Source organism: Macaca mulatta, chromosome 15, assembly GCF_049350105.2.
Source record: "Macaca mulatta isolate MMU2019108-1 chromosome 15, T2T-MMU8v2.0, whole genome shotgun sequence".
Classification (NCBI taxonomy): Eukaryota; Metazoa; Chordata; class Mammalia; order Primates; family Cercopithecidae; genus Macaca; species Macaca mulatta.
Window position 1 is genome coordinate 60,261,609 of NC_133420.1, and position 27,737 is coordinate 60,289,345.

General features: G+C 50.5%; 2 protein-coding genes across 3 annotated transcripts in view; both read left to right on the plus strand.

The window, feature by feature from the left end:
- Positions 1–22,003, plus strand: part of CORO2A (coronin 2A) — a 71,757-nt gene extending 49,754 nt beyond the window's left edge. For both annotated transcript variants that reach the window (XM_015117227.3, XM_077965671.1), the window contains 10 exons: positions 5,624–5,740; positions 8,333–8,482; positions 10,059–10,238; positions 10,978–11,094; positions 12,213–12,317; positions 13,385–13,481; positions 14,577–14,689; positions 15,035–15,125; positions 16,462–16,736; positions 18,376–22,003. In XM_015117227.3, coding sequence (XP_014972713.3) covers positions 5,624–5,740; positions 8,333–8,482; positions 10,059–10,238; positions 10,978–11,094; positions 12,213–12,317; positions 13,385–13,481; positions 14,577–14,689; positions 15,035–15,125; positions 16,462–16,736; positions 18,376–18,507 — 1,377 coding nt within the window. In that variant the 3' untranslated portion in view covers positions 18,508–22,003. The remainder of the gene's footprint in view (positions 1–5,623; positions 5,741–8,332; positions 8,483–10,058; positions 10,239–10,977; positions 11,095–12,212; positions 12,318–13,384; positions 13,482–14,576; positions 14,690–15,034; positions 15,126–16,461; positions 16,737–18,375) is intronic.
- Positions 1–27,737, plus strand: part of TRIM14 (tripartite motif containing 14) — a 288,671-nt gene that overhangs the window by 224,114 nt on the left and 36,820 nt on the right. The window contains exon 2 of the mRNA XM_028835036.2: positions 23,384–23,622. Within this exon, the coding sequence (XP_028690869.2) occupies positions 23,416–23,622 (207 nt within the window). The 5' untranslated portion in view covers positions 23,384–23,415. The remainder of the gene's footprint in view (positions 1–23,383; positions 23,623–27,737) is intronic.

The following is a 27,737-nucleotide window of genomic DNA, read 5'->3' on the forward strand; positions in this document are numbered from 1 at the left end:
AGGATGGGAGTCCCCCAGCAGAACAGTTTGCCCCCCCAGGGAGTATATCCCCTGGCCCCTGAAACATACCGGACAACAATGAAACTGAGTGATGGTAATGAACTGTGACAAGCTTCTTCTGGCTAATGTACTGAGCAAGTATGCTTAGCAAGTACCGGGCCCTGTCTTCAGTGCTTTACTGTGAATGAGGTGCTACTACTGTTGTCATTTTGTAGACAAGGAAACTGAGGCATAGAGAACTGAGGTCACTTGCCCAAGGCTGCCCCGTGGTAAGGGATGTGGCAGGGATTCCACCCCTGGAAGCCAGCGTCTGCCTGCCCACTTCACCTCTGCTATGCTGTGTGTCCTCCCTCTGCCCATCCTGCCACCCCTGTCTCCCAGTCTCCACCCTGAGCTGTTGGGATGCTCATTTGAGGTCGTGACTATGATGCTGTTGTAGAAACAGCTGCTCCCTTGAGTGCTGAGGGTTGTGACAGTGGCCTCACAACCTCTGCCTTTCTGGCAATGGAGGTCTGCCCTAGAGCATCCCCAATCCGGTCCCCCCACCTGCCTGGCTCTTCCTGGGTCCTTCTGTCCTGTCTTCCCCCTCTGCCCCAGGGCAGCCCCTTGGAGACTTGGAGATGGTGCCTCTCCAGGCAGAGCAGGCCAAGCCAGGGTTCTGTGGGGTCTGCGAGGGGAGCAGGTGTGTCTCCCCTGATTTAGAGCTTGTACACCCCATCCATCAGAAGCCTGTTTCTGGCTGAGTGCTGGTCTAATGGGCAGAAGGTGGAAATGGCCTCCTGATGATAAATGCCCCTGACAGGCTTTTAGCAGCTCAGTCAATACCCCACCAGGCTGGCTAATGTCCGCTCCTGCCTGTGGTCCTCAATGTAAAACGCTTTTAGAAGCAGAGCAATCTGCCAGCCCAGGGCAGGGCAGGAGAGGTGGGGCAGAGAGGAGGGGTGAGGTGGTATGATCCAGCACCTTCCCTCATCAGCTGAGAAGGAAGAGAAGGCTGAGAAGGAAGAGAAGCTGTCTAGGGCTAGGCCCTCTGAGCCACGCCTAACCCTAAGGCACCTTCCCGGAGTCTGTGGGAGGCAGGAGGTGTGGGTCTGAATGAGGCTCCTGGGCAGCTTGCCTCCCGTCAGCCCGAGGGCAGCCTGAGAGTCAGCTCTTCTGGCTTTTCTTGAGAAACCTCACTGCAGAAATTGGGGCATGGCCCTGGGCCAGAGTCTAGAGATAAAGGCCCTGAGAGCAATCAGTGCGCCACAGTCAAAGACACAGTACTGCTCTTGGCCTTTGACCCAGGAAATGATCCAAGAGAAAGGAAAGGCTGTGTGCAGGAAGGAGACCAGGGCACGGACTCACAGAGCACTGGTGCTCTCCCAGAGCACGAGAAGTACAGCACCAGGCTCACACTTCCCAGCTCTGCCCCTCACCTTTGCAGTGACCCTGGGCAAGTCCCTGCTGCATGCTGGGTTTCCCCAAGTCTGAGGTCCAAGAGAGGGTGCTGGGATCCATTCGCGATGCCTGCCACAGGTGCAGGATAAGACAGTGCAGCTGTGGGTGCCATTCCTGGTCTCTAGAGACCTTCAGGAACTACAGTTTTATAACAGAAGTTTTTGGCTAATCCTGGATGGACCAATTTTTTCAGAAAATCTGTATTTTTGTTTGTAAACACTTTTTTAAATTGCAAAATTTACATAGCTAAAAAAAAAAGACAACGATATTAAAGCCAGCCATTTATTCCACCGTCTAGATATAACCATGATTAACATTTTGGCTCATTCCTTTTAGTTTTTTTTCTCAGTTTTGACATACAAATATACATACGTATACATATAATAATAGCTTCTGTTGCTGAGCATTTATAGTAACACCTGACTGTTGGGCTCTTCATGCATAGTATCTCATTTAACTCTCAACAATCCTGCAAGGAAGAGATTATTATTCATTCACATTTTACAGATGAGGAAAAAGAGGCTTGCAAATTTTGAGCAGGTGCACAACACAGTCAGGTTTTAATTTTTGAAAACTCACCTTGAGGACAGTGTACAGGATGTCCTGGAGGCTAAGCAAGAGGTCACTGGCAGCTGGGCGCAGTGGCTCAAGCCTGTAATCCCAGCACTTTGGGAGGCCAAGGCAGGCAGATCACCTGAGGTCAGGAATTCAAGACCAGCCTGGCCAACATGGCGAAACCCCGTCTCTACTAAAAAATACAAAAATTAGCCGGGCGTGGTGGCGCGCACCTGTAATCCCGGCTACTCAGGAGGCTGAGGCAGGGAGAATTGCTTGAACCTGAGAGGTGGAGGTTGCAGTGAGCTGAGATCGCACCACTACACCCCAGCCTGAGCAACAAGATGAGACTCCATGTCAAAAAAGAAAAAAAAAATGGTTAATGACTTAAGCGTTGGTCCCATGGAGACCTGGGCCAGGGCCTGTAGGTGCAGTGTCCTTCCAAGACCCTAGCTCCAGGTACCGCCCTGCCACGACAGGGCAGGAAGCATGTACCTCTCTCCTCTGTCCTGCTGTGGAGGAGGCAGAGACCGCTTGAAAGAAAGAAAATTTTCACCTGCCTCCATGTACATCACAAACGAAGGACACAAGTCCACATTCTTTCCCTTTTTTCCATTCTCTTTCTCCCTCTGAATGTGTAGGTGTGTGTACAATTTTTTGTTTTCAGAACCATTTGAGGGTAAGTTACATCCATCTTAGCCTTTTATCCCTAAATACTTCTGTGTTTCCTAAAAATACAAATATTCTCTTACATTACCCTAGTACATTATCAACTTCTATAAGTTTAATGTTGTGATAATACTTTAATCTACCGTTCTTATTCAGATTTGTTAAATAATGTCCTTTGTAGCAGTGTCCCCTCCAGTAGGGGATCCAGTCTAGGGGGAAGATTCTGATCACTTTTTCCTAAGGGGAGAGAGCTGGATTAGCCAGAGTATTTCCAGAGGGAGGCACAGGACCACCTCCTCTGTTTGCAGAGCTGCTAAAATGTGTGTACAGGCCAGGCATGGTGGCCCATACCTGTAATCCCACACTTTAGGAGGGCAAGGTGGGAAGATTGTTTGAGCCCAGGAGTTTGAGACCGGCCTGGGCAACATAGCAAGACCCCATCTCTACAAATAATTTTAAAAATTAGCTGAGCTCTGTGGCACGCCTGTAGTTCTAGCTTGGAACTTGGGAGGGTGAGGCGGGAAGATTGTTTTACCCTGAGTTCGAGGCTACAGTGAATCATGATTGCACCACTGCACTCAGCCTGGGCAATAGAGCGAGACCCTGTCTCTTTAAAAAAAAAAAAAAAAAAAGTACAGTGTTTTCTACACAGATGGGGAGGTGATGGAGGAAGAGAAGGTTGGGTGTTCCCTGAGTCCACCCTGTTCTTGAAAGTCCCGCTAGAAAAAGTCCTGAGACTATTGATTCTGCAAAGTCAAGGACTGTGTTGTGTGTTCACCTTGCAATCAGCCCCTCCAAGAGTACCTGTCTCCTGGGCACCTCGGGAATATTTGTGGGATGGATGGATGTTGGCCAGTTTTCTTCTCAGCTGTCTCTTTCACTTAGATATAAAAATGGTTGGGGGAGCATTCTGGTGGGTGGCTTAAGAACCTGGGACTAGATGGTGGATGTGGGCTGCATTGGCAAGCCGAGGGCCTGGGTTCTGGTCCCTCTTCTGCCAGGGCCATGCAATGTGATATGCAAAATGAGTGGATTGGTCGCTGCCAGTCCAAGGTTCTGTGACTGAACTGGTGTGGTTTCTCTATGACCTCAAGAAATCCAAGTCTGTTGGTGGAGTTGGAAATAGCTTCAGGGCTGTATGGCATGGGCTGGGGGACCTGTATGTCCCTCCCAGCATCTATATAGGATTCTCATTAGGAAAGGGGAAAATGAGGGAAAAGACCCTTCTATGTAATTGAGATAGAATTCACATACCAGAAAATTCGCCATTTTTGTTTTTTTGTATTTTGTTTAAGACAGGGTCCCCTTCTGCTGCCCAGGCTGGAGTGCAGGGGCACAATCACAGCTCACTGCAGCCTCGACCTCCCAGGCTCAAGCAATCCTCCCACCTCAGCCCTCCAAGTAGCTGGGACTACAGGCGTGCAACACCATGCCTGGCTCTTTATTTATGTATTTATTTTTGAGATGGAGTCTCACTCTGTTGCCCAGGTTGGAGTGTAGTGGCACGATCTCAGCACACCGCAACCTCTGCCTCCCAGGTTCAAGTGATTCTTCTGCCTCAGCCTCCCCATCCACCCACCTCGGCCTCCCAAAGTGCTGGGATTACAACCATGAAACACCATGCCAGGCCTAACTTTTTTATTTTTTGTAGAGACGGGATTATGCCGTGTTGCCATGTTGGAAAATTAACCATTTTTAAGTGTATAGTTCAGTGGATCTTAGTATATTCACAAGGCTATGAATATACTGTGAATAAACTGTCACATTTCAAAATCATTTCATCACTCCAAAAAGACACCCCTCACCCATTAGCAGTCACTCCCTATTGCCCCTTCTCCCAAGCCCAAGGCAACCGGAATCTGCCTTCTGTCTCCATGAATGTATTGTTCTGCATTTTTCATATGTGTTACTTAGGGTTCCGGATACCAGGTACCAGGGGGATGCATTAATGTGCTCAGGCAATGAAACCACATCTGGAACATCATCTAAGTGGAATCACACAACGTGTGGCCTTTTGTGCCTGGCCTCTTCTTCTAGTGTTTTCCAGGTTCATCCATGCTGTAGCAAGGACCAGGACTTCGTTCCTCTTTTTGGGGACAGTGGTATTCCGCTGCGTGAATGTACTGCATTTTGTATGTCCATCCTTCACTTGATGGGCATTTGGGTTGTTTCCACTTTTTGATATTATGAAGAATACTGTTGTGAACATTGGTGAACCAGTTTCTTTTCTTTTTTTTTTTTTTGAGACATAGTTTCACTCTTGTCACCCAGGCTGGAGTGCAATGGTGCAATCACAGCTCACTGCAACCTCCGCCTCCCAGGTTCAAGTGATTCTTCTGCCTCAGCCTCCTGAGTAGCTGGGATTACAGGTGCACGCCAACACGCCCCGCTACTTTTTGTGTTTTTAGTAGAGACAGGGTTTCACCATGTTGGCCAGGCTGGTCTTGAACTCCTGACCACAGGTGATCCACCCACCTTGGCCTCCCAAAGTGCTGGGATTAGGTGAGCCAGTTTCTTGTAGACTTATCTTTTCATTTTCCGTGGGGATAGACCTAGGAGTGAAATTGCTGGGTCATGTGGGAATTCCTTTTAACCTTTTGAGGAACTGCCAGACTATTTTCCAAAAGAGCTGCACCATTTTACATGCCCGCCAGCAGTGTATGAGGGGAAATGCCCTTTTATTGAACATCTTCCATGTGCTAGCTACTCCCTCCCATGATCCTCACACCAGCCTGTGAAATACCTGTGATTGCTCCCTTTTACTGAGGAGGACACCAGAGCTCAGAGAAGTGAAGTAACTCCCCCGGATCACACAGGGAATAAGAAGTAAGGCCTAGATTCACACCCAGCTCTGTCCCTTACATGTTCCTGTTGACTGGTTGCTGACTGACTACATGACTGTCCAGATGCTAATGTGGAATCCACCTCCTCCCCAACCCTTCTGGGCACTGTCTTGCAGACAGGGAAGTTGGACCCCCACTACCCAAAGGTCTGCGGGCACAGAGGGAACGTTCTGGACGTCAAGTGGAACCCTTTTGATGATTTTGAGATCGCCTCCTGTTCTGAAGACGCCACAGTGAGTGTCAGCCCCTCCTGAAGAGTGGGATTGGGGTGGGTGGGGTGGAACGGTACCTGTTCTGGGCTCTGGTGCCCCTGACTCCATCGCGGAGTTGAGGTCACTGTGTGGGGAGGTGTTAAGTTAGGTAGAGGAGGAGACATTCTAGGTGCTGTAGGACTATGGGCCTTAGTTCCCCGCCTATAAAATGGGCATAATAGCTCCACCCAGCTAATAAAGCCCAGTGAAAATGTGTATTCCGATGGGAAAGCCCATCCTTTTGGGGGGCTATAAAAGGCTACAAGGGGCATTTTTATGGTGATCAGAAAAGATGTTCCACTTAATCCCACAGTGAAGAAGCGAGCTGTAAAATGCTGTGAGGGCCTTGGATGAATGTGGACACTAAAACCACTCCAGCAGCTTCAGTCTCACTCACTTTTTTGAGCCTGTGTTCTGTACCAGGGTTATCATTCCTACCCCAACAATGTGCAGTGTTACTTATTTATAGTTCATTTCGTACCCACTTTTAAAATATGATGGATATGGCTTAAGACAAGAACCACAGATGTGCCAGGTTCAGTGGCTCACACCTGTAATCCCAGCACTTTGGGAGGCTGAGGTGGGAGAATCACTTGAGGCCAGGAGTTGGAGACTAGCCTAGGCAACATAGTGAGACCCTGTCTCTACTAAAAAATTAAAAATCACAGATATGATCAGATGATTAAAATAAAGATAAAAGTCATTATCACCATTTATTGTGAGCCACCGTATTCCTCACTGTCACCATACTCATCGTCTCACAGTCTCCCCAGCAACCCCACAAGGTAGGACATTTTTCTAATGGAGAAGCTGAGGATCAGAGAGGTACAGCAACTTGCCTAATGTTTCACAGCCTGTGGGAGGCAGAGCCAGACTTCAGACTGAGGCCTGATTCCAGAGCCCATTCTCTTTCCAATGTGCCATGACACATCTTTAAAGAGCAGCAGCCACAGATGGAGAAAGTGAGGAAATACTAGAAATGATGGCTAAGGAGGGTTGCAGCAGCCAAGCTCCTAGCTTAGCTAAGAGCTCCCTGGCAGCCAAGGCAAAATGGGCAATAGAATGTATTGCAAAACCTTCAGTTAGATCAAAAGAAGCAGACCAGTTCATCAGGAAAGGAAAGCAGAAAATTCAAAGAGGATTTGTGTCGGTTTCCATATAGCAGATGCTGAGGAACATAAAGGACAGGGTCTGCCGAGGTGATTTTACCAAAGGGACAGTCAGGTCCTGTGAGAATTGGCCCTGTCCCTAGGGAGTACAGGGCCTCTGGCAGGATGTCAGATATCTGAAACTGTCCCCACTTTTGTAATACCTGCCTTTTCAGAACTGCTTTGAAGGCTCCCATCAAGATCTTTCTTAAATCTCTTGCTAGCCTCATTGCCTGCCACTATCCCTTCCCTGATGCCCCAGGGCAGGACATAACTGTTGGGGGACTGAAGAAGGAAGGGGCTTTTCTCCCCGAAGCTATGCCCACAGTGAATTTATGGAGTGAATTCATTCGTGTTCCTCCCTGCGTTCAGGGCCTGGAGGGCACGGTCGCTCCTCTAGCACTGGGGAGTCTTCTCTGCTTCAGTGTTGCGGGTGGTACCTGCATCTTCCAAACACACCTGTTCACAGTGTGTCTTCCTCCTGGGGTTCTATGTGGTGAGAGCCCTCACCACACCGAAGTATCTGGAACCTGGCACTACTCTCGTGGGGTTGGCTTCCTGGTTTTAAATCCAAGATGACCAGGAAATAAATATTTGCTGAATTGAAAGCAAAGTTGTCTACCTGAAAAACCTGTATAACTCTAAGGGAAACAGTGCGTAAAATCAACTACGGGCCAGAGAACCTTGCAGGACCAATAAGGAAGGTCAAGTCAGCAGCATCCCAGGCTCGCCTTGTACTCCATTTGTATACCTCTGTGACAGGGAGCTTACTCTCCGCCATGGCAGCCCCCTCCATCTTCAGACAACATGACTCTGGAAGGAAGTCCCAGTGCCTCTCCTCAGGCCCTCACCATGAAATACAGGCCTCTGACCCCATCCAGTCCAGCCTCTTGACCTTCAGAGTTTCCTCTTGCAGGCCATCCAGGGTGCACCTGCAAAGCAAGAAGTTTGTCCCTGCCCTGCTCCAGAGACCTCGCTGGCTCCCTAGTGCCCTGAGGATGCAGCCTAAACCCTTCATCCTGGCATTTGAGGCTCTACCCTGGGCCTTTGGGACAAGAAGCATGTAGAATACTGTACTGTGGGGGATATCCTAGCTTAGGAGGCCTGAAACCCAGCCACCTGCCCACCACCTCAGGCCAGCAGAATGACAAAGATCTCTCAAGGGCAGATTTGGAGGCCTAGACTCATCCCTGGTCAGCACTGACCCCTGCTCGGGCTGGAGGAGCTTGGGGAAGCCCCTGTCCCTCTGAGGACCCTCAGCTGCCCCTCCACTGCCCCTCAGTGCCCATAGCCACTGAGTGGGAGGTGGCCATGGAGAGAGCTCCCTTGGTCCTTCTGCTGGTCACTGCCAGATCTGTGGCTTAGGCTGGTGACGGTGCCAAGGTGCCCTGGCTGATGCTCCCTTGGGCCACGTCTCCCCTGCCAGATTAAGATCTGGAGCATCCCCAAGCAGCTGCTGACCAGGAACCTCACGGCCTGCAGGAAGGAGCTCGTGGGCCACGCACGCAGAGTGGGCCTGGTGGAGTGGCACCCCACGGCCGCCGACATCCTCTTCAGTGCCGGCTATGACTACAAGGTGAGTCTGGGTGTTCTTCTTCTGGGGCAGCCCCTACAAATTCCCACGAACTGGAATACCACAGAAATTTATTCTGTCACAATTCTGGAGACCAGAGATCGAAAACCAAGGTTTTGGGAGAGCCAGCTCCCTCCAGATGCCCTAGGGAAGAATCCTTCTGTGCCTCTCCCAGCTTCTGGTGGCTCCAGGCATCCTCGGCTGATAGCTGCGTCACTCCAGGCTCTGCTTCTGTCTTCACACAGCCTTCTCTCTGTGTGTCCGTCTTCCTTATAGGAAGAGGAGAGCACCTGTCATTGGATCTAGGGCCCACCTAATCCATTACGATCTCATCTTAACTAATTTCAGCTGCGAAGACCCCATTTCCAAATAAGGTCACATTCTGAGGTTCTAGGTGGACATGAGTTTTCGGGGGACCCTGTTCAACTCATTACAGTTTGCCTGGAGGTGATGGGATGGCACTGCCCTCCCCTCACCCTGCTCCACTGACAACCAAGCATGCAGGTGGTAGGCTCTGTAGATTGGGACCCGCAGCACAGGAGACCTCGATTCTCTTCCGACTCAGTCTCTGACCGGCAGTATAGCCTGGGAAAGTGCCTTGACTTCTCTAGGCCTCAGTTTCCCAATCTGTACACAAATGGAATTGGTGGCACCATAGCTATGGCCTTTCAGTTCTTTCCTTTTGACACTACAGGGATTTACAGAGGCACCTCGGGACCCTCTGTGATGGATAAAAGGAAGGTGGGGGCCGAACATGGTGGCTCACACCTGTAATCCCAACAGTTTGAGAGGCTGAGGTGGGAGGATCACTTGAGCCCAAAAGTTTGAGACCAGCCAACATAGTGAGACCCTGTTTCTACAAAAAAATAGAAAAAATTAGCCAGGTGTGGTAGCATGTGCCAGTAGTCCCAGCTACTCAGGAGGCTGAGGTGGGAGGATCACTTGAGCCCAGGAGGTTGATGCTACAGTGAGCCATGATCATGCCACTGCACTGCAGCCTGGGCAACCCTGTCTCAAAAATAAATAACTAAAGTAGTTGTGGGGAGCACTGAGGGAACCTGGGCCCTTACTCTTCCGATCCGAAGCGCTTTCCCATCTGTTTGTACAGGGTGTCTGCAGAGCTGCTGCACGTGTTTGTGCTGGTTGTTCTATACACAACTTCAGGGGGCACTAATCACATCCTAGGCTATAGGAATGGATTGCCCTGGAGCTCTGCATGCACAGCCTGTGCAGCTAAACATACAGCCCTGTTGGTGTGTGGGAGGTGCAAACTGTTGCTAATAACTAAAACTGCCTGGATTAGCTGGTTCCCTGGGGTCCTCCCAGCGTGGATATTTTGTTGCTCAGAGGCAGGTGGCGTTTTCCTTTCACCACTAGACAGCCTGGCCCTGGGATTCCCCCTCCTGCCACAAGCAGCTTCAGCCTGCACATCATCCTCCCACCGAGGCTTCTTGGCCAGGCTGCCAGCTGCGCCACCCTCCCGGGGATGCTGTATTTCACTGCATCCTGGCCAGCATGTGACTGTGGGGGCCAGGGGCGGGGTGGCCCCTGTGCTCAGAGTTGGCTCTCTGCCATGCAGGTGATGATCTGGAACCTGGATACAAAGGAGTCTGTCATCACAAGCCCCATGAGGACAATTAGCTGTCACCAAGATGTGATCCTCTCCATGTCCTTCAACACCAACGGCAGCCTGCTGGCCACCACCTGCAAAGACCGCAAGATTCGGGTTATCGACCCCCGAGCAGGCACCGTCCTCCAGGTCAGTGCTGGGCCAGGGGCTGGCTCAGGCTCAGAGGAGCAAGGGACAGAGTGGGGACAGGGGGAGGCTTCAGAGAACAGGACAGTGATGCTGTCAGCGTCTGGGCCACGCCTTCACAGGCAGCATCCCCGTCTGTCCTCTCAGGATTGCCGGAAGGTGGGATATGCCCTTTCCATTTTGTAGGTGTGAAAACTGAGGCCCTTGAGAGATGAAATGACTCACCCCCATGGAGAGCTGGAATCTGAACCTTGTCTGACTCCGAAGCTTGTTGGCGTGCCTCAGCCCTGGCCAGGGGTCAGGAGAGCCGAGCACACCACTGTTTAGCCACTGTGCAGCCTTGGGCAAGCACTTCCTGCTCTGGACCTCTGTTTTCTCATTTGCAACAACGGGCTGTTAGTCCTTCCTCTCCGAGGATTAGATAAGACAGGCCAGGTGGCAGTGCCCACCCTTGTAGGGGTGCCTGATACTTTTTCAGCAAGAACAGGGAGCTGGGCAGAAGTTTGCTTCTGTTCTTGCTCAGAAAAATAACTCTTAACAAAGATAGCCGGGAGAGACTCCATGTGGATGACAGGGATCCAGGTGGTGCCCCTGGAAGAATCTCCAGGCAGAGCTGGGGTGAGAAAGGGAGGCCTTCCAGGTAGAGCGGCGGCATAAGCAAAGCAGGGAGGCCAGAAACCCTAGCTGCCCCCTGGCATCCCCTCCAGTGTTTCTCTAATACCAACTGCACATGTCCCTCCAGGAGGCCAACTACAAAGGGCACCGGGCCAGCAAGGTGCTGTTTCTGGGGAATCTGAAGAAGCTGATGTCCACGGGCACATCCCGATGGAACAACCGGCAGGTGGCCCTGTGGGACCAGGTGAGGGCTGCACCCCATCCCTCACCATCACCCCTCAGCTGAGAGCCAGCGTCATTCATTCATGCATGCATTCATTCAGACACCCATTTATGTCTCACACATTCAGTGTAGACTGCCAGGTGCCAGGGATCCGGGGATGAATAGCAGGGAGATGCCGACAGCCCCGGGCGAACCCAGACCCTGTGCATCTTGCCACTCTAGGGAGATGGGTCAGGATCCAGGGGATGCCCTGGGCTAGAGGAGGGGAGGTAGCTAAGTCTGGGACCACGACTAGGAGGAAGGGAGAAGGAGAGGGCCATCTGGGCAGAGGGGGCACCTGGAGCAAATGTGGTACTAACGGGTATGGGAAGATTTCATCAGGACAGCTGAGGGTGGAGCGGGGCGAGGTGAGGGCCAAGCTGGCGGTAGTGTTTTGAGGGAGCATTTGACAGGAGTTTCAAAGACTTGACAAATCACACTTTCTCTCTGAGTCTCCTTCATCTATTAAAATAAATTTTAAAAAACAGGTAAGGGAAGATTGGAATGAGATCGGGTGTGTCAAAAGTGATTTGTTATGGCCGGGCATGGTGGTACATGCATGTAATCCCTGCACTTCGGAAGGCCATGGTGGGAGGATCGCTTGAGGCCAGGAATTCGAGACCAGCCTGAGCTACACAGCAAGACCCCCATCTCTGCAGAAAATCAGCTGGGTGCAGTAGTGCACGTCTATAATCCCAGCTACTTGGGAGGCTGAGGCGAGAGGATCGCTTGAGCCAAAGAGTTTGAGGCTGCAGTGAGCTGTGATCGCACCACTGCACTCCAGCCTGGGTGACAGAGTTAGATCTTGTCTCAAAAAAAAAAAAAAAAAGTGATTTGTTAAGGGCAGAAAGCTCACAAAATAGGTGGCAGCAGCATTTTAGTGCCTTTAAGATGTCATCTCCACCAGAGAGTAGCCCACACATTGGAACCCAAGAACCAGGGACGTCTTCCCCCAGCACACACATAGAAAAAAATCACACTTTTTCTCTGACACACACACTCTCGCCCAGAGCACCATGGCAGGAATTCTTATCTCCGGGAGCACCACTGAGGGCCCCCAGGAGTGACCCAGGCCTTCCCTGCCTCCCCTTCCCCTGCAGGATGACCTCTCTGTGCCTCTGTTGGAGGAGGACCTGGACGGCTCCTCGGGCGTGCTGTTTCCCTTCTATGACGCGGACACCAGCATGCTCTACGTGGTGGGGAAGGTCGGCTTGGCACGGGAGGGAGGTGACTGCCTGGACCCCTGAGACAGGGTCAGACAGCAACCTGGGGCTGTTGGGAGCATGGGGCAGGGATGGGCAGGCCACTCGTGCCCTGTGAGAAGGAACCCCTCCCACCCTCCTGGCTCCCTAAGAACACCTGGAGCCAGGGCTCTGGCTGGACACCTTGAGCTTGTCCCTTCCCAACTGCAGGCCCAGATATGGGGGGACCATTGGTGTTTCTCAGCAGGGGCACCTGCTGAACTGGGGGCAGAACAGGTCTCCACTGGGTAGGACTATCCCATATCTGGCAGCCCTGGCCCCTGCCCACCAATGCCAAGAACAGCATCTCTCCCCCTCCATCCAAGTCATTATGACAACCAGAAATGTCCCCCATGGTAAGACCTTCTGGATGACCTCTGAGGCCACCCCAGTTCTGACCTTTGCTGCTGCTCTCAGATAGGAGCGGGATTTGGACTTGTCTTCCCAGAGCTTCTGTCTTAGAGGAACAAGGGTGGGCTTTGGGTCATGGTGGGGGAGGATTGAATTTTAAAGTAAGGGCCTGGGCCCAGCACAGTGGCTCATGCCTATAATTCCAGCACTCTGGGAGGCCAAGGTGAGAGAATCAGTTGAGCCCAGGAGTTCAAGACCAGCCTGGGCATAGTGAGACCAGCATAGTGAGACCCCATCTCTACGAAAATGAAAAACTAAAAAATTAACCAGGCACGGTGGCACACACCTGTGGTCCCAGCTACTCGGAAGGCTGAGGCGGGAAGATGGCTTGAGCCCAGGAGGTTGCAGTGAGCTGTGATTGCACTACTGCTCTCCAACCTGGGCAATAAAGTGAGACCCTGTTTAAAAAAAATAAGACAAAATATAAAATAAGATGAAGATCCCCCCCATCACCCTCCTGCCTTAGTGACAGGGCCCCCGGTTTCCTGGTGTTCCCTCGAATGAGATGGGTTTGCCGATCATAAAAAAAAAAAGCCAGGTTTTTGCTGCATGGCTGGGTTGCTGATGAGCTGATGAGATCCAGCTCTGAATCTCACCCTCCCCTTCCTCCTCCTCCTCAGGGAGATGGCAACATTCGCTACTACGAGGTGAGCGCTGACAAGCCTCACCTGAGCTACCTGACTGAGTACCGCTCCTATAACCCACAGAAGGGGATCGGTGAGTGAGGGCCACTGAAGTTCATGCCTGTAATCCCAGCACTTCGGGAGACCGAAGAAGGAGAATCGGGCTCAGGGCTTCAGTGCTGGCTCTGGGGAGACAGGGATGAGTCAGACGGAAGGAGGGACAGCATAGCAACACTCTGACTTATGGGGGCTGTACTTGAGGCGGGCAGCAGCACAAAGGAGGAAGTCAAGGAAGGCTTCTCAGAGGAGGCAACATTGGAGGAAATGAAAGAGGATGCAGAGCCCAGCAGGCGAGAGAGGGATATGTTCCAGGTCAAGGTTAAGCAGTTGCAACAAGAGCAGAGATGGAAAGGGCTGACCTAAAAGAGCCTCCAGGAAGCAGTCCTCAGCTCCTTTCTAAGTGTGTCTGAGGATAAAAACCCAGCTATATTTCTGTAATCTACAAGAAACCCACTTTAAACATAAAGACATGGCTAGATGAAAAGTAAAGGACTGGAGAAAGATGCACCATGCTAACCCTACTCAAAAGGAATCTGGAGTAGTTTGATTGAGAGCATTTGGGTCACAGGAGCTGTGGGGATGGAGATGGAGACCCTTAAGCAGAGCAAACTGCCTATAAAAGTTCAGCTAATCCAGCACTTTGGGAGGCCGAGGCTGGAGGATCTCTTGAGCCTAGGAATTCGAGGCTAGCCTGGGCAACAAAGTGAGACTCCTGTCTCTACAGATAAGTAAAAAAATTGAGGTGCATGCCTGTGGTCCCAGCTACTTGGGAGGCTAAGGCAGGAGGATCGCTTGAGCCCAGGAGTGTGAGGCTGCAGTGAGCTATGATCGTGCCACTGGACTCCAGCCTGGGCAACAGAGTGAAGGAAAAGAAAAAAGAAAAGAAAAAGAGTCTCAGAAAGAAAAAATAGTTTAGCTAAAATAATTTAAATATTTGAAGGTGAAGAGTCTGATTAATTCAACTCCGTTTCCCAACATAGGGCCCAGTCCAGTGTAGGTATTTGTCCCTGAGCTCTTTTCTGGGAGGAGGCTGGCCTCTGTTCAGGTCCAGGTGTGCAGCCTGGCTTTGGCCCTTTCACTGTGGCCCCAGGCTAGCCAGAACCTCTTGGCCCTCCCTGACTGCCTGCAGGTGTCATGCCAAAGAGAGGACTTGACGTGTCCTCCTGCGAGATCTTCCGCTTCTACAAGCTGATCACAACCAAAAGCCTCATCGAGCCCATCTCCATGATTGTGCCCCGGCGGGTAAAGGCAGTGGGGACCGCGTGGGAGGGAGGTGGGGAACCTGTCCTGGAGAAGACAGATCCAGGGCTGTCAGGTACCAGAGCATGGAGCCCACATTCATGGGGCAGCCACAGAGCGGCCTTTCTCACAGCAGGGTGACATCAGTGGGCGTCAGGAATCCTGGGTCTTGGCCCACCTCTGTTCTTGAGCTGCTGCGTGACCTCGGGCAAGTCCCTTTGTTCTCTGGGCCTCCGTTTCCTCAATTCAGCAGGGGTTGGGGAGAGCCTGGACTCCCAGCTCTAAGGGCCCTTCCCATCTGAGCAGCCTACCCTATCACCCTCCTCACTGTCTGGATTTCTCCTACAGTCGGAATCCTACCAAGAGGACATATACCCTCCAACAGCAGGGGCCCAGCCCTCCCTGACGGCCCAGGAGTGGCTCAGCGGGATGAATCAAGGTGAGGAAGACAGAGGAGAGGCCCAGACAAATGTGGCAGGAACGTGGAGTGCCCAGTGGCCCCAAGCAACTGAGAGGGGTTGGGCCTGGATTTTTATTCTCTCATAACCTCAGAGGTCATGCCCTTGACCTTCAGTCCCCAGTGGGTAGCATGGTCACATACAGGTCCAGAAAGTCAGGGGGCTTGACCTGAGGGCTCAGGAAACTCCAGCTCAAGGGACTTTGCTCCATGGAAAGCTTCTTTACACTCTGAGGCTATGCGGGGTGCCTGGACCACCTTAGCCAGACTCCCCATCCCCGTTCCCCACCCCTAGCTCTGCAATTCTTTTTTTTTTTTTTTTTTTTTTTTGGAGACAGAGTCTCGCTTTGTTGCCCAGGTTGGAGTGCAGTGGTACAATCTCAGCTCACTGCAACCTCCACCCCCACCCCCGCATTCAAGTGATTCTCATGCCTCAGCCTCCTGAGTAGCTGGGACTACAGGCACGTGCCACCATGCCCAGCTAATTTTTTGTATTTTTAGTAGAGATGGGGTTTCGCCATGTTGGTCAGGCTGGTCTCAAACTCTTGACCTCAAGTGCTCCACCTGCCTCGGAAAGTGTTGGGATTACAGGCGTGAGCCACCGTGCCTGGCCTTTTTCGATTCTTCTTGACCCAAGAAGTCCTCCAGGCAGCAACCCCCACCCAGGTCCCTCTGCCTGCCCTGCCTGTCCTGAGCCACTCTCCTGCTCCTGCCAACATGAAGGCCAGCCCAGCGGAAGCAGCCACCCCAGCCGCTCCCTCTCCCTTCCACCCCCCAAACTTCCTTCACCCTCACCCCAGCGGCTGAGTGGGCCTCCTGGTGTACTGGAAGAGCCTCTGCCTTGGGGGACAGGGAACCAGTGCCAAGTCGTAGTTCTGGATAACCTTAAGTAGGTTTTGCTCCCTGGGCCTCAGTTTCCTCATCTGTAGCCGTGATGCTAGCCTCCCCTGCTTCTTGGAGGTGGTGAGAGAACTAATGGACTTGGTAGATGGCGGGGTGCAGTGTGGGTGGGACTGTCCTTACAAAGGAAGGGCAAGGTCTCACGTGAGCTTGAAGTGCTTGGGGGGCTGCTCCAGTGCACGCACCGTGCTATTCCTACAAAACAAGCTTCACTTCGAGGGTGGCACATGTGGGTATTTGTATCTGGTAGCCCTGCTCTGTGGCTTTGTGCCTGTCCACATGTAGCTGTATTTCCCACACCTGTTGCATGGGTCAGCATGGCTCTGAGTATCTCTGCATGCTGCCTGTGTCATTGGTGCCCTATATGCCCATCTGCCCATGGGCACCCAGTCCTCACACAGCTCTGCTTCCCTTCCAGACCCAATCCTGGTGTCACTTAGGCCTGGCTCTGAGCTGCTGAGACCCCACCCACTGCCTGCAGAGAGACCTGTCTTCCATTCCATGGCCCCAGCCTCACCCCGGCTCTTGAACCAGGCAGAAAAGCTGGCTGCAGAAGATGGCTGGAGGTCTTCCTCCCTGTTGGAGGAGAAGACGCCAAGATGGGCAGCAGAGCACAGGCTGGAGGAGAAGAAATCCTGGCTGACAAATGGCTTTGATGTTTTCGAATGCCCCCCACCAAAGACAGAAAACGAGGTGTGAAGGAGAACGGGGTGGGCCTTTCACATGGGGCAGCTGGGGTGGAGGGCAGCAGATCCAGGCTGAGAAGAAGGGAGAAAATGAGGCATGAGAATAACCATCTGTGTGGCCTGGCCTGGTTGCTTGACTCATTTTGTTAATTCATTCAACAAACAGGCAGTGAGCTCCGTCTTATGCCAAAATAATGGGCATAGATAAAGATGGTGGGAGGCCGGGCATGGGGGCTTACGCCTGTAATCACAGCACTTTGGGAGGCCAAGGTGGGCAGATCACGAGGTCAGGAGTTCAAGACCAGCCTGGCCAACATAGTGAAACCCTATCTCTACTAAAAATACAACAATTAGTCGGGCATGGTGGCACGCACCTGTAGTCCCAGCTACTCGGGAGGCTGAGGAAGGAGAATGGCTTGAAACCAGGAGGTAGAGGTTGCAGTGAGCCAAGATCATGCCACTGCACTCCAGCCTGGGCAACAGAGCAAGACTCCATCTTGAAAAAAAAAAAGATGGTGGGGATCAGGTGCAGTGGCTCACACCTGTAACCCCAGCACTGTGGGAGGCCAAGGTGGGCGGATCTCTTGAGGCCAGAAGTTTGAGACCAGCCTGGCCAACATGGTGAAACCCTGTCTCTACTAAAAATACAAAAATTAGCTGGGTGTGGTGGTGCGTGCCTATAATCCCAGCTACTCTGGAGGCTGAGGCAGGAGAATCACTTGAACCCAGGAGGCAGAGGCTACAGTGAGCCAGGATCACACCACTGCACTCTAGCCTGGGCAACAGAGTGAGACTCTGTCACAAAAAAGAAAGAAAGATGGTGGGAAACCATCTGTAAAATGAAGAGGGTTTGACCTGATGGATATCAAAGTTTTTCCAGTTCTGATATTATAGGATTTTCTGTGCTTTCAAAGTCCACATTTGTTAAGTGCCTACTGTGTGGCAGATCCTGGGGTAGGCACTTTGATATAGCATGTGATTGAATTCTCTCAACAGCCCTGGAAGTCAGTCTGAAGTGGCTAAGAACACAGAGGCCGGCATCTCACAGATAGATTCTGATCCTGGCTCTGCTGAGTACTAATTTAGGGTCTCAGACCCAGAGACTGAATGTCTCTAAGCTGCCGTTTCCACAGTGGTACAGTGGGGACACTGGCACTGCCACCCTTATAGGGGTGTCAAAACGTTCCAGTGGGATAACGAAGGCCCTTAGGGCATCACTCAACATCTAACACCCATTCTGCACAGCGGCAACAATTATGATAATGATGAGGGCAGTTTTCTGACCCCATTTCCCGGAGAAAGTAATAGAAGCTCAGAGTGGGTAAATAACTTGCCCAAGGTCACACAGTTCAGTGGTGGCATAAACACCAATCCCCAGACTTCACAGCCAGGCATGCTTTCCTCTATTCCATGGAGGATCTCTGGAGGCAAAATACATCTGAAACATGCCAGTCTTCTTGAATTTCATTTACTGGGTGAAGAAAACAAGGTGTTTGTAAAAGATCTATGCAGTGACAGCCTCATCAGCCCTCTGCCGTGTTAATGTAACCACCTCCACCTTTCTGAGTCAAAGACGGATAGCAGTTTAGCTTTCAGCTGGTGTTCTGACACCCTGGTGATCCTGCCTTCCAATCTTTCTTCCCCAGTTACTGCAGATGTTCTACCGACAACAGGAGGAGATCCGAAGGCTCCGGGAGCTGTTGACCCAGCGAGAGGTCCAGGCCAAACAGTTGGAACTGGAGATCAAAAACTTGCGGATGGGCTCAGAGCAGCTCTGAGCAGAGACTTCTGCCCTCCTCACCCTCAGGGACACCACTCGGCTCCGTGGGGAGGTTTAGAACCAAACCACAGGTCCCCCTAAGAACAACCACTATTTCTATATTTTTTACCAGAAAACAAAACTCTCCATCGCTGAAAGAGATTCCAGTGGGACATGGTGCCGTTTTTCTATTTGCCTTCTTGCAGCAACAGTTTCTGAATTGACTTTGTTTTCAGACGATGCCTTCTGTTGAATTCTATTATTAAGGGTCCATGATGAGCTGTAACTTCTCAAGAGGAAGAAACACAGTAGAAAACTAGAGCTGGAAGGACCTCGGTTGACCTGTCTGTGATTTTCAAACTGTGGTCCAGAGAATAGGGGAAGACTGGGCCAGACGCAGTGGCTCATGCCTGTAATGCCAGCACTTTGGGAGGCTGAGGTAGGCGGATTGCTTGAGGTCAGGAGTTTGAAACCAGCCTGGCCAATATGGTGAAACCCTGTCTCTACTAAAAATACAAGAATTAGGCTAGGCGTGGTGGCTCACGCCTGTAATCCCAGCACTTTGGGAGGCCAAGGTGGGCGGATCTTCTGAGGTCAGGAGTTCAAGACCAGCCTGGCCAACATGGTGAAACCCCATCTCATACAAAAATTAGCTGGGCGTGGTGGTGCATGCCTGTAAACCCAGCTACTTGAGAGGCTGAGGCAGGAGAACCACTTGAGCCTGGGAGGCGGAGGTTGCAGTGAACCAAGATCATGCCACTTCACTCCAACCTGGGCAACAGAGTGAGACTCCGTCTCAAAAAAAAAAAAAGAAAGAAAGAAAGAATAAAACTTAGCCAGCCGTGATGACAGGTGTCTGTAATCCCAGCTACTCAGGAGGCTGAGATAGGAGAATTGCTTGAACCTGGGAGGCAGAGGTTGCAGTGAGCCAAGATTGTGGACTGCACTACAGCCTAGGTGATAGAGCAAGACTCCATCTCAAAAAAAAAAAAAAAAAAAAAGAGAGAGAGAGAATAGGGGGAGACTAAGCAGGAAGGCTGTGTCTCCCTTCCCCACACTGTGTTCCAACCAGATAGCTCCCTTTTATTTTATATGTTGGGCTAATATGAAAAACAATTCTGCTAGTAAAAAAAAAATTTTTTAGAAGTTTGAAAACTAGTGATTTCACCCAAGTTCCTCATTTTACAGGTGGGGAAACTAAGGCCCAGAGAGAAGCAGGTGATACTTGTTTCATGGCAGGGCTGGGCTGAGATCCTGCTTTTCCGGGTCTGTCTTTTTGTTGTTTTGGGTCTGATGCAGTTCTCAGCCCACAGAGTAGAAATCTGTTGCTTCTGGCCTCAACTGTGCCCCAGCTTACTCAGTGACCTCTTGCAAGTCCTGCCCTCTCTGGTCTCAGTTTCTTCATCTGAACAAGGAGTACCCTGGAACAAGCTGCTGTCTGCAGGATCTGCCACCTGAAACCTTGACCTAAGGGAAAACTACCTATGGGGTGATCTGGGTTTGCTGCAGAAACTAACAGACACTGGCAAGGGGCCAGGGGCATTCAACCCAATTCTACAACACAGGCAGGAGGTCCAAACCAACCTTTCCAACCAGAAACCAGCCTGATGTGGGTAGATGCTGTCCCTTATGGAGGGATGCAGACTTCAGAGCTGTGCCCATGACTGCTGACTGCCACCACCAAGGCCCTCAGGTACACAGCCTGCCTCCTGCAGGATGATGTGGGCAGATTTCAGCCCTAGTTAACAGAAGAGTGCCCCAGGAGGTAGGGGGCCCCCATCCCTGGAGGCATGCCAGTAGAGCCTCTGGCCACCTAACCAGGAGGACTTCTGAAATGACTCTACGAGGTAAAGAAGTAAGACCAGATGGTCCCAAAGTTCCCTTCTAGCCTGAAAGCTTTTATTTGTCCCTCCTTAGTGAATCTGTGTTCCGAGCCCTACTCTAAAGTTCAGTGGTCAATACGATAGTCCACCAAGAGACTGGGAATGATTAGAAGTGAAATTGGTCCATCCTTACCAAGGAGGGGCAGATGATCTCCATTGCACAGGGCGATTAGATTCTGGAGCTGAGATGGGGACTGCAGGAGGCCATCCAGCCTGGTAGGTTTCAACCCAAGCTGTGTACATTAGAATCCCCTTGGGAGCGTGCAGGAAATACAGATGCCCAGGCCACATTCCAGACCAACTGAAGCTGAATCTCCAGAGTAGGGCCTGTATGTTCATATACGCTCCACAGGTGATCTGCAGTACAGTGAGGATGGAAGACTGCATGTGTACCTATTTCAAGATGAAGAGGACAGCAAGCTCCAGATAGGAGCTGGGACTCAACCCAGATCTCTTAAGTCCTGGCTGGTGGCTCCTTAAAAGTCTAGAAGTGTTGTCCCAAGCCCTCCCTCAACATCTCTGGGAACCGCAGCTGCAGCACAATGGGGGTTCAGCGCCCCTGTTTGCCCCTTCCTTAGCCATGGTTTATTCTGCTTGTCTGCACAGGCCAGATGCTCATGTTCCTTGTCTTATTCTCCATTTACTCAGTCACTGGGGCTCACTCCCGTCTGATGCGCCAGCCAAGATTGCCTTAGTGTGCTCCAGAACAGAAGGCCAAATCCCAGGCATTGCCAGGGCAGCAGAGCTCTACAGGATAGGCTTACCTCTCCCACCTGTGTGGCTAGCACTTCACAGTTTACAAACTCCTCCCACCTCCACTCACTGACACATGCTATTCTAACACAGGTTAGGCAGGTATTCCAAGCCCCATGTTCAGAATCAAAGACCTAGCCTCAGAGAAGTGAAGAAACATCATGCCAAGGTCGCTGACTGCCAAGCGGTAGAGGTGGGGTTGCATCCAGAGAGCTTCCTGGTATGCCTCTGCACAGCGCCATTCCTTGGCCAGCTCTCTCCACCCCAAAGGACCCAGACTGCACACTTAAAAACAGGACACAGGTGTCTTTGAACAAACTTTTTTTTTAATTTTTACATCTAGAATAAATTATTTAAATTATTTCACAGCAAGGGAGAGGGATAGGTAATTTTTATCAGATATTTTTTTAAACCATCTGTTTTTTAAATTACGTTTTTGTTTATGTTCTTGAGCTGAGGTAGTGGAACTCGCCCAGCGCATTCAGGGCCCAGCCAGTTGGCAGAGCATGCCCTCATCTCCTTATTCCATACCCCGGGCGTCCCCTTTCTGTTGACTCAGGAACTTTCTGAGAATGAGGACAGCACTAGGAGATGAGCTTTGGCGGGTATCCATCTTACTGCTACCGTAATTGTGCTTCCTGGAACAAAACTTGAGATTGTATCAGAGAAGGAAACAGGAAGTCAGAAATCAAATCTATGCTTTTAATTGAAACCGTGCCTGAAACAGTTTGAATGATTGTTTTAATGTTGTTTCTGAAATTCCTTGTACCTTTGTGAAAAATAATAATAATAAATAAAAGTGAAAATAAATAGATGTGGAATGTGCGATGGAAATAATGTCACAAAATAATAAACATCTGGCCAGACATTTTACTACAAGGAGCTTTCCTTGTCTTGATTTGTTCCACAAATACCAATTAACTATCTACTGTTGGAGTCAGACACCAAGCTGGAAAACAGGCAGGACAGACAGTCTTTGCCCTCTGCAGTTTTCAGTCATGGTTGGGGGAATGGGGAGGGCCGGGATAGGGGAAACGTAGGCTGTTCTGGAAGGAGAAGCAGGGAAGGTTTCCTGGAGGCAAAGATAGTAAGGTAGAAATCTGCAGGATAAGTTGGAATACTCAGGGCAAAGGGCATTTGGGAAGAAGAATGTTCCAAGCAGGGTAAACTGCAGGTCCTCCAGTCTTGAAAAATCAAAGGGTGGAGCGTAGGCAGGGCGGGGACCAAGGATCTTAAGAAAGAGCCAAGGGCTTTAAAAGTGGGCTTGGAGACTTGAGCCTGGGGGCAACTGGAATTTGGGGTGGGGGTGTGTCTGTGAAAGTTGTCAGTACCAAAACAGAGTCACTTATGTCAAAATCAAACTAAATGGTGCTCCTGTAGTCCTAGCTACTCCAGAGAATGAGGTGGGAAAATCACTTGAGCCCAGGAGTTAGAGGCTGCAGCGAGCTTTGATCGCACTACTGCACTCCAGCCTGGGCAACAGAGCCAGACCCTGTCTCAAACAAAATAACTAAAGGGTGCTGGGAGGCCATGAAGTGGGGGGCCCTCACCAACGATTTGCCTGGTAACAGGAATTACCAAACTGCAGCCTTGCACAAAGAACCACAGCAATGCACAAAAGCCACGATATGAGGACATCTGCCCAGCAACTGCCTGTTCAACTTTCGGATTGAAGCCACCCGTATTAATTCTTGTAATCAAGTATTATTATTTTAAAACAATGTATGCAATCCGCCTCCTTCTGCTTTTAAAAGCCTCTACTTTCCTTTGCCTCCCTGCGTACTCCGCGCCTCTACCCCTTGGGTGCCATGGCACATTTATTCCCGAATTGCAATCCTCCTGCTCAGTCCGAAATAAACTCAATTGGAGAATCTCTGTGTCGTTATTTGAGCTTGACTAGGTTTCTTATAGTTGTGGGAATGATTATCTTTCCCGGGAAAAGGGCAAGAGAGGATCAAGGGAAAGTGAGAGGAGCACCCCTGGAAGGTCCAGCCAACTTTGGTCCCATCACCAGGGCTGCAGTTTTCTGGGCGTTAGTGATCCAGCGTCATTAAGCAGGAAGCCCACCCTCTCCCGGCTGGCTTATTAGGAGCCTCCCATTTCTGCTGAGGCCACCTCCTGGCCTGGGCGGGCAGAGGGAGCACCCTGCTGGTCGGAGGATGCTCCCTGCAGGCTGTCATCCTCCCAGCGGCCGGCCGGCCGGCCTGGAGCCGCCCCGCCCACGGCCGAGGTTTCGGTTTCCCGTGGGAGCCCCGCCCCGTGCCCCGGGGAGCCGGAGGTGGCGGAGATGAATGGCGGGCGCGGCGGCTAGCAGCCGGACCCCTGGGGGGTCGGAGCTTGTCGAGGGATGCGGCTGGCGCTGCCCGGAGCATGGCGACCGCATAGCTGAACTCTTCTGTCGCCGCTGCCACCGCTGTGTGTGCGCGCTTTGCCCGGTGCTGGGCGCGCACCGTGGCCACCCGGTGGGCCTGGCGCTGGAGGCGGCGGTGCACGTGCAGGTGGGGACGGTGTGGACGGGGTTCGCCGCGCGGGAGTTGGGGGAGCCAGTCCAGGCATAACGGCCGAGGAGGGGAGGTACCTGACCGTGGCCAGTGGCGGGTTACAACCTGGAAACCAAAGGTGCCCCAGAGGGCGTCTAAGCGGTCGATCGAAAGTTCAGAGGGGGAGACTGAGACCCAAGGAAGGGCAAAGGCGAGCCAAAGCCATCAGTTGAGCTTCAGAAAAGGTGGGTTCAGGAGTGAGAGGTTGGGAGCCCAGGCTGGTACCCAGATGTCCTTGACTGTGTCCACCATGGCCGATCCACCACACTGCCATTGGGCTGGAAGATAGTCTGCCTTCCAGTTAACAGAGGTGCAAACTCTCCCTCTTAATCAACAGCCCTATGTAGCTAAGAAAGCCACACAGACATCTCGGGTTTACTCAATCTGCAATCCATAGAAAGGGCCTGTGAACCTTGAGTTGAGGACGGCTGATTGCCCTTGGAGCAGCCTCAGCTGTCACTACCTACCTCCTCTCCCCTCCCCGGCCACACAGACGCTCCCATTCCTACTCGTGGCAGCCTTGGGTGAGCCATTATTATTACGGCCATTTTATAGGCCACAAGAGGAAGGCTCTGGAGGCAGGGTCAGGCCTTGAACCCAGGACTCCATTAGCCAGATGCCCCCAGTAGAGCCATTGTCACCATAGAACCTCACCCAGGTATAATCCTAACAGTGCCCAGGGACTTTGGGCTCCTGCTCCAGCTTTCCAGCTGACTTGTTCTGTGGCTCCTCTCAAATCCTTCTCTCTCTCTGGGTTTCATGAAGCCTGGGCATGGTAGGCCCTCCTGTCTGACAGATGTTGATCCTACCACTTCCCTCTCCAAGAAGTCTTCTGTGATGAACTCGGCCTCATCTTGAGCTTTTCCCCGGTACTGCATGACTCCAGACTACCACATTGTGACAACCGTGGAACTCCAAGGTGAAAAGGGGATCATGGGGGACAATCCAGTGGAGTCGTGGGCTCAAGACCCGTCCCTGCCACCAGACCCTTCCTTTTTTTAACTTATGAAATGGCTGTAATTATAATAATGGCTGCTTGAAAAACCTATTCAGAACTAACAAGGCTGCTTTCCACAGATCTGGCTGAAGAGTCTCACCCATCCATTTGTCCATTCCCCTACCCACTACCTACTGTCAACTTGAAGTAATAAGATTCAGAAAATAGGATTAAGTACAGAGTTTATCCAAGCCTAAAGCCTGAGGATGGCCAACTGGGACCATAGATTCAAATTTCCGAGACTATCCACTCTGATTAGCAGCAGTTACATATAAGTTTTTAAGGAAAAAAGAAGAGGCAGTTCCTAAATTGTTTACCAAGAATTTACATTAAAATGACATAAGCAGTCGGGCACAGTGGCTCATGCCTGTAATCCCAGCACTTTGGGAGGCTGAGGCAGGAGGATCACATGAGGCCAGGAGTTCGAGACCAGCCTGGCCAACATGGTGAAACCTCATCTCTACTAAAAAATATGAAAATCAGCCAGGTGTGGTGGTACACATCTGTAATCCCAGCTACCCAGGAGGCTGAGGCATAAGAATTGTTTGAACCCGGGAGATGGAGGTTGCAATGAGCCGAGATCATGCCACTGCACTCCAGCCTGGGTGACAGAGTGAGACTCTGTCATAAATAAATAAATAGAAAAAGAGAATCTCTATGGCAGAACAACACCAAACCTATTCCACTGGAGAGTCAACTAAAAACATCATGAAGAAAATCCCAAGCCTTCTTTAAAATCCAGGAATTGGCTTCTAAAACTTTTTCTACAACCTTCCTTGTTGTAGCCAGGAAATAATTCAGGATTTAGTCCAAATTGTAGGAAAATAATAAAAACTCGAAAACAATGGCCAGGGCTGGAATCTAATAACAGGAATAACAGGTGTGCAGCACTAACAGGTGTGCTAAGATTTTCTTCTGAAACGTAATTTTTCTCTCTCTAGTTCCCTGTTTTTAGCAAAAATGAGTCTTGATAGGACAAATTTACTTGCAAATTAAGTTTTAGTAGTATACTTGGCCTGATAATTTGCATTATTGGAACTTTCATAAGGAATTTTGGATTTCACTTTTTTTTTTTTTGACACAGGGTCTCACTCTGTCACCCAGACTAGAGTGCAAGGCATGACCTTGGCTCACTGCATCCTCCACCTCCCAGGCTCAAGCGATCCTCCTACCTCAGCCTCCCAAGTAGCTGGGACTATAGGCATGCACCACCACACCTGGCTAATTTTTTTTGTACTTTTTTTTTGTAGAGATGGGGTTTCACCATGTTGTCCAGGTTGGTCTAGAATTCCTGGGCTCAGGTGATCCTCCTGCCTCAGTCTCCCAAAGTGCTGGGATTATAGGCATGAGCCACTATGCCTGGCCTGGATTCGACTTTTAAAAGCCTCACAGCTAAAAAGCCAAACCAAGGATTTACCATCAGACTATGCCTGTGATACCCACACACATTGGGCGAATTCTTCTCTTCTCAAGGTTCCAAAATATCTTGAGGTTTCTAGACCTGTCAGAAAGTGACATTCTTTACTTACCACAAGGTTGGGAACCTTGTAAGGGAACTGTGTAGACAAGGTACCAAGGCAGTCCAGTCTTTCCAAGAGTCTTTTTTTTTTTTTTTTTGAGACAAGGTCTCACTCTATTGCCCAGGCTGGAGTGCAGTGGTGCAATTTTGGCTCACTGCAGCCTCTGCCTCCCAGGTTCAAGTGATTCTCCCACTTCAGCTTCCTGAGTAGCTGGGACTACAGGTGTGAACCACCACTCCTGGCTAATTTTTGTATTTGTTGGTAGAGATATGGCTTCACCATGTTGGCCAGGGTGGTCTTGAACAACCCAAAGTCAAGTGAACTGCCCACCTCAGTCTCCCAAAGTGCTGGGCCCCCTTTTATTGTATTTTATTTTATTCTTGTTAACATTTTTTAATAGAGGCAGAGTCTCACTATGTTCCCCAGGCTGGTCTCAAACTTCTGGACTCAAGCGATCCACCTACCTCAGCCTCCCAAAGTTCTGGGATTACAGGCCTGAGCCACCAAGCCTGGCCACCAAGGGTCTTTTTATGGCTCTGTAAAGTCAACTTCAGTTCCTCAAAGCAGTCTGGTCATATATGAAGATATATCATTTCAGTAAAAGCCTTGGTAAAATTACCAGAGTCTCCAATGTGGCCTGTTATGAAAGAAAACATATTCTTATTGAACTTATGCAAATAACTATATTGTCATAAAATTACAATAGCCACGTGCGGTGGCTCACCTACCTGTAATCCTAGCACTTTGGGAGGCTGTGGTGGGCGGATCAGTTGAGGTCAGGAGTTGGAGATCATCAGCCTGGCCAACGTGGTGAAACCCCATCTTTACTAAAAATATAAAAATTATGCCGGGTGCAGTGGCTCACGCCTGTAATCCCAGCACTTTGGGAGGCCAAGGTGGGTGGAGCACGAGGTCAGGAGTTTGAGACCAGTATGACCAATATGATGAAACCCTATCTCTACTAAGAATACAAAAATTAGCTGGGCATGGTGGCGGGCACCTGTAATCCCAGCTACTCGGGAGGCTGAAGCAGGAGAATTGCTTGAACCCAGGAGGCAGAGGTTGCAGTGAGCCAAGATTGCACTACTGCACTCCAGCCTGGGCAACAGAGCGAGACTCTGCCTCAAAAAGAAAAAAAGAAAACTTAGCCAAGCGTGGCGGCATGTACCTGTAATCCCAGCTACTTGGGAGGCTGAGGCAAGAGAATTGCTTGAACCTGGGAGGCAGAGGCTGCAGTGAGCCGAGATTGTGCCACTGCACTCCAGCCTGGGTGACAGAGCAAGACTCTGTCTCAAAAAATAATAATAATAATAATTTTAAAAATGAAAATAAAAAATAAAATAAATACTCACAAATAGTTTGCAAATTTTGGAGAAATCAGATAAAGAGAAAGACAAATATTTCAATTTTGCTCACAAAAGTATACTTTATCCAGTTGCTGTGACAAAAGAAAAAATTTTCTTTACTGAAAAACAATATAAAAAGAATCAGCAATGTTTCAAATATTTTAAATCATAAAAATCACTTTTATCTTCTATCAGTTTAGTCCCATGTAA